The sequence below is a fragment of the Lactuca virosa genome, chromosome 3 (assembly GCF_052849685.1).
Source record: "Lactuca virosa cultivar CGN04683 chromosome 3, Lactuca_virosa_CGN04683_v6, whole genome shotgun sequence".
NCBI classification, from domain to species: Eukaryota; Viridiplantae; Streptophyta; class Magnoliopsida; order Asterales; family Asteraceae; genus Lactuca; species Lactuca virosa.
The window spans coordinates 136,901,831-136,908,041 of record NC_136428.1 but is presented as its reverse complement, the minus strand read 5'-3'; the positions used below and the strand labels follow the sequence as shown (position 1 = coordinate 136,908,041).

The 6,211-nt window shown below is 33.0% G+C and overlaps 1 protein-coding gene across 1 annotated transcript; it reads right to left on the bottom strand.

Annotated features, from left to right (window-relative positions):
* Positions 1 to 2,263: 2,263 nt before the first annotated feature.
* Positions 2,264 to 5,164, bottom strand: LOC145166601 (glutamine synthetase cytosolic isozyme). Its single transcript, XM_079085622.1, has 10 exons — positions 5,002 to 5,164; positions 4,429 to 4,468; positions 4,225 to 4,328; positions 4,071 to 4,119; positions 3,706 to 3,812; positions 3,540 to 3,627; positions 3,252 to 3,455; positions 3,065 to 3,156; positions 2,810 to 2,969; positions 2,264 to 2,654 (listed from the first exon to the last, which is right to left on the bottom strand). The coding sequence occupies exons 1-10, from the start codon at positions 5,073 to 5,075 to the stop codon at positions 2,508 to 2,510; spliced, it is 1,065 nt and encodes a 354-aa protein (XP_078941748.1). The 5' UTR covers positions 5,076 to 5,164; the 3' UTR covers positions 2,264 to 2,507.
* Between the last annotated feature and the right edge of the window lie 1,047 nt (positions 5,165 to 6,211).

Below are 6,211 nucleotides of genomic sequence, written 5' to 3'. Positions count from 1 at the left end.
TAAAAAACCATTGTAATTGGACAATAATGCCCCTAGTCTAAATTACGATACATCTCAGATCAATCACGTTGATTGCAGCTCCATATGGCTTTACAACTTCTTCCTCCCTATCTCAGATCAACGTCGTATACTACATCGATCAACTACCAGTTCTTATTTAAAGCCACATACTACATCCAGGATTCAGGTATTCATCAGAAGGCAGAATATTCAATCATCTAGAATGTGAATTCCGTTTTTAGGGTTCCTAGTTTCAACTGTTCAAATTCTTTATAGTTGCGATCGGGATGAATTAACATGAATATAGTTTCAATTGTTCAACTTCTTTCATGAAATATAGTTTCTAATTCCGGCCATTTTCCATGGTATCTCTATTTGACATATGATTTTCCTCCAAAAGTTAGTGAAGAGCTTAATTTTAAATGTGGTTCTGACTATAAGGGTTAAGCACAAAAGCAGTAAGTCAAGTAGTCATCCATATTTGCAAAGTTTTAGTTTCAAATAACCAAATCAATTCTTTTTAACAGTTGAATTTTCTGTTTTTGTTTCATTATATCACATGTTCTTGTTTATGTTTACTGGAAAATAGGAGAAAATAAGCCTCTTAGGCGATGACATTAAGAAGGATGACTTCAGAGAGTTGTTTTAGATGTCACCTGAACAAGCAATTGACCACATGGGGTGAGAAAATGAAAGTAGATCTATCAAGTACTAATGCAGGGACTGAAAATTTAAATTGCCAAAAAAAAGTTCAATTCATTTTGCTTATTAATCTGTATGTAGAAGGAAATTAAGATTGATTATAGTTGTGTTGTTTTAGTAAAGCAAGTACTAGTGAAGGGACTGAAGATGTAAATCGTTAAAAAAAATTCAATTCATTTTGATGTTATTGTAGTATGTACGCAGATCGGAAGGAAGGTAAGCTTATACTTATAATTCTTTGTTCTTATGATTTTCATACAACAACATGGGAATAGCGACAACAGGGGGAATATGAGGCTGTGGCTACGATCGTAAGTATACAAGCTGCGAAATTAAATCAATGTGAGATATCGAAGAAGTTGTGATGTCATATGGAGCTGCAATCAACGTGATTGATCTGAGATGTATTGGAATTTAGAATAAGGGCACTATTGTCCATTTACAATGTTTTTTTCATTATAATGATTTGAGATTATGAAAATGAATTATAATTCAATAAAAATTATCAGAAAAATAGATTTGGCTATATATGATATTAAAAAACATTAAGAATGGCAAATACGATATTTAGAGTTTAGGCTGGGCAAATACGATATTTAGATGTTTAACAAGGGCATATACGAAATTCTACCAAAAGTTTACATTAGGTTTGAAAATTTTGATGGGTAGCACTCTTGTTACAACCAATTGGGTCCGCCCCCCAGCGCTGCCCAATAGTTAGAGTTTATAATTATAAGTATTATTGTAATCACTTTTAAAACAATCGAATCATAGAAGAGTTCTCTGATTCTGTCTGAGATGTAGGTCACATCGATCGAACCATGTTAATTATCTGTGTTGTTTTATTATTTTTTCCTAGCCGCTTGCATAACACTCATAAAGATGCTTTGTTGGATAGAGTTGTTTCTCAATCATTTATTCGGTTGTTAAATAGAGTTAGAAACCTAACTTATATTATTTCTGTGATCTAATTTGTCTAGCTTTTCAATATAATTCAATCATTCACAAAAAAAAAAAAAAAAAAAAAAAAAAAAAAAAAAAAGACATTCACTTAACAACAAAGACTTTATTCTCTTTGCCAGAAACACAATATGAACCTCGTGTCAAGTTACAAAGTACAACCCTTATTAATGGAGATTTTGATTCCGGCTAACAAGTTTTTAGCCTCAAAATACAGTTGGTTGGTGATATCTTTGTGATTGTTGGGAATAACGTTGATAAATTCTATTGTTCTAATAACAATGTGAATGTTGGTTTCGATCTTTTGTCACCTTATGCTTGCTTTCGTTCGTATTTTGGTTCGTCAATGTCCTATGGTGCTGTCAAGATAGTTTCGTAACCGTATATAAACATTTGAAAATGGACAAAAAAAATGTTTCAAGTCAACCCCAACCCTAAACAACCCATATATTAAAATGTTAGCATTATCCAATCCACCAACCACACATTTGTCTGGAATGACTTTCAATAAGTACAAACATTAATGAATCTTTATTGTGCGTCATCAAAAGGAATACGTCAAAAGGAACAACAATACAATACGAATCGATGAACCCAAAAATCACAAAAACAAACAAAATGATATTAAAGATGAAAACCAACCCTTCACATTGTTATTAAACGTTATTTCCAACGAACACCATGGGAGAAATCACCAAACAAACTGCATTTGCTGTTAAAATTTGAAAGCCAGAAGCAACTAAAACAGAATAAACAAAGGTACACACTACTTTTAACAATAATAAACAGAAGGATCTTTTCCCAATTCTAACAGAAATCTCCCCAAAATACTTCACGTTTCACGTTCACAACAAAAGGGTAGTTTCGGCAATCATCGCAGTAACCACATATGGGTCCATGTTCGAGGCCGGCCTACGGTCCTCAAAATACCCCTTCCCTTCCTTCTCAGTGTCCCTCCCAACACGAATCGAAGCACCACGGTTCGCCACCCCCTGTCACAAGATTTTAACATGTTAGTAATCAGTGTCCCACGTCAGCTAGACACAATCTCATCTCAATATTTGTTGTTAGTGTCTCACATCAGCTAGACACAGTCTCATCTGTTTATCTGTTACGAAATATGAAACGGCATTTGTTTGTGACGTACCCATTTAAATGTGTTTATATCGGCTGTCTCGTGGCGACCGGTGAGCCTACGTTCATTCCCTTCACCATAAGCAGCAATGTGTTCTTTGTGCCTCAAACCCAATTTCTCAATAGCTTTCTTGATGACTTCATATCCTCCTTCTTCCCTCATGGATTTTGTGCTGAAAATTGCAAATGGGTATGATCAAGATTACGAAATAAAAAAAAGTAATTTTCAAGTTTCTACATTTTTTTATGTAAGTTCGCCGGAAAATACCTGTAGTTGGTGTGAGCTCCGGCACCATTCCAGTCACCCTTAATTGGTTTGGGGTCAAACGAAACCACGACTCCAGCAATCTCAGTGATCCTCTGTTCAGAAGAAAAAAAAAACAGAATTTTTCGCATCAAGAACAGATACATAGAAACATAAACGATCTTTATATAATATCACCAAACTTTTGTACCTCAAGAATATAACGAGCAGCCCAGATCTCATCGCCGGCAGAGATTCCGACAGATGGTCCGACCTGGAACTCCCACTGGCCGGGCATCACCTCGCCGTTAATCCCACTGATGTTGATTCCGGCGTAAAGGCAAGCCTTGTAGTGTGCATCGACGATATCACGTCCAAAAGCCTTATCGGCACCAATACCACAGTAGTATGGGCCCTAATTTCATTAAACAGATAAAATTTCGTTAAAATTTATACAAAATTATGAGAAAAAAGTAGATTTGAGGTCACCGGAGGTTACCTGAGGTCCTGGGAATCCGCCTTGGGGCCAGCCCAAAGGCCAATTGATATCTTTCTGCAACAAGGTGTATTCTTGCTCGATTCCATACCTATTACATGAAATTGGAAACTATAAGCATCGAAATTTGAGTGGAGAAATCGTTTGTGAAGTGAAATCGGGAAAATACCATGGGATTTCCTTCTCGACTTTGGGGTCGCTGAAGATTTTCGCCGCCGCATGCCTCTTGTTGGTCGGAATTGGCTCACCGGCGGGAGTGTATGCATCGCATATCACCTATGAAATCATGGGTCGTCATCTTTATGTAAGAAACGTGCATAAGAACAAATCTTGAAAGTAATGTTAAAGTGTTAATTAATAAACATAAAGATTGAGTTTATAAAGCCTGTGGATACCATGCGTCTAAACTTTAAAGACTTTAGCTAAAAGTTAGAAATTAAAAAAGATATCTTTCTATTTTACAACTTATGATCAATTTTATTTTTACCAACACCTCACTACCAAACAAAAGAAAATAAATGATTGAAAACATACCAAAATGTTATTTCCACCCCTGAATGGATCCTTGAAAATAGCTTGAGGCCTGTTTCATTCAAGGAGAACAAGATTCTCATGATTTAAATTTACAAAAATAGAATAAAATTAAAGATAATTCAAACTATATAAAAGAAAGAAGACAAATACACACCAGACTATGACCTCGCTGTCCTCACCAGGAGCTTGACCAGTGCTCGATCCATCGTAATTCCATTTTGGCAGCTTCTTGGGATCAGTTACAGGTTCAGGAAGTGTCTAAAAGAAGAAGAAAAAAGCAAAATCACTTGAATGATGATTAAGAAAAGATCGATTCAATCAAGAAAACACAAAGAAATTCACGTTTGAAACTACTTACTCTTGCTTTGCTTCGAAGATCCATCCCCGATCCACCGATCCTATAAGAAATTTCAAGAAATTTAGGTGGTGTTAGGATATAATAATGCTTTTCTTATGATGTTGAATCCAAAATCAATCAAAACTCCAAGATTATCATAGTAAGAATTGTGGAAATCCCTAATTTGTGTGCTTTTTGATGGTTGACCAAAAAGTCAACCTTTCAATTTGAAGATAGTTTATAAGATCAAAGCATGAAAAATCACAAACCCCAAAACCCCAGATCAGAATCATCCTTCTTGCGTGTGTTTATGGTGAAGGGTAGGTGTATATCATTTTCCAAGAGTTGACTTCTGTATTATGATTAACAGTTTAACACATGGAGTTGTGCTGATTAAATAGCACAAATACAGATGAAGATCTAGTTGGTATGAACATCGATAATCAAACAGATAACGAAAAACCCAGATAGAATCCAATCATTAAAGGCGACGTTCATTGCGTAAAACAGGGGATTCAGGTCTTCTGATTCGAAACGTAAGAAAAAACTCAAAAAGTCAAGAAATCGATCACGAGTCGGATTAAAGAAACTAACCAGATGTATTCGGCGATAATTTTCGTGGTGGAATCTGTGAGATTGAGATTGATTAAATCGTTGAGGAGGGCCATGTTTGAAAGAATTAATTACTCTCTCACTAAAATCTTTTTACAGTGTGTATAGAGGAGAGAGTAATGGAAGAGACGAGAAACGAAGGAGACGGGTTTGCCTTTTTATAGTGTAACAATCTCTTTGTTCACGAGACATTAAATCATATTTTTATAATTTAAATTATGTTTATTATCTCCAAAATATACCTTGAATAAATCAAACATTGTTGGCAATCAATATTTAAAAGGAAAAAGAATAAAGTAACGTTGTGAATTCCAAGATTATTATTAATTTTTAAATCATATTTGGTAAAAAAATTACATATTTGGTGATTTATTTGTGAAAATTTTAAATATCATTTAATTGGGTTAGGTGACTTTTAATAGGAGTATAATTTTTGTCAAATGATATACTGATTATTCCAAAAAGTTTAGTGACAAAATAAAGGAACCGTTATAAAACAAGGTAATATTTGATTTGTATTTTGTAATATATAATAGCAGTTTGGATGGTAGTATTTTTCTTGAGATTTTTATTATTTGAAAAAAAAAATAGAAATTGTATTATCATTTGATTAAAAAGAGTTTATTTAATGACATTTTAATGTTTTTTTATACGTTTTCATATTTGATCTTCACATTTATTAATATCTTATTTTATAGTTTTTATATTTAGGTATTAGATTTTTTTTAATTTTTATATTTATTTAATTAAATGATTTAAAAAACAAAATAAAATTCAGTATATTTTATGAAAAAATATATAATTTAAAAATAGTTATCAAAAACTTTCAAAATTAAAAAAAAAAAAAATCAAATACTATATAATATTCCAGCTACATAGACTTTTATTGTTTTTTAAGGGTTAATTACGAAAAATCGAAAATGATGTATATTTTTAAAATATTTGGTTTAACCAAGGTTGTCAAGATCGGATCCTACGTAGGATCGTTTTTGGGTTTTCAAGATCGGGATCGTAAGATCGAGATCGGGATCCTAAGATCCCACAACATAAAATATAATTTTAACTTATAATTTTTAATCATGAAAAAATATTTCAAACATTTAATTTTTCGTTCAAAAGTTATAAAAACTTCAAAATATTAGTAATAAGTCACAACACAAAATGATAAATGGTAAATTGGTAAAGGGTAAAA

Excerpts from the sequence above, each read along its gene's own strand:
- LOC145166601 (XM_079085622.1), bottom strand. The coding sequence starts at position 5,075 with ATGGCCCTCCTCAACGATTTAATCAATCTCAATCTCACAGATTCCACC. Across the intron at positions 3,813-4,070 it reads GGGGTGGAAATAACATTTTG|GTGATATGCGATGCATACAC; the intron begins GTATGTTTTCAA and ends ATGATTTCATAG. Across the intron at positions 3,456-3,539 it reads GCGGATTCCCAGGACCTCAG|GGCCCATACTACTGTGGTAT; the intron begins GTAACCTCCGGT and ends TAATGAAATTAG.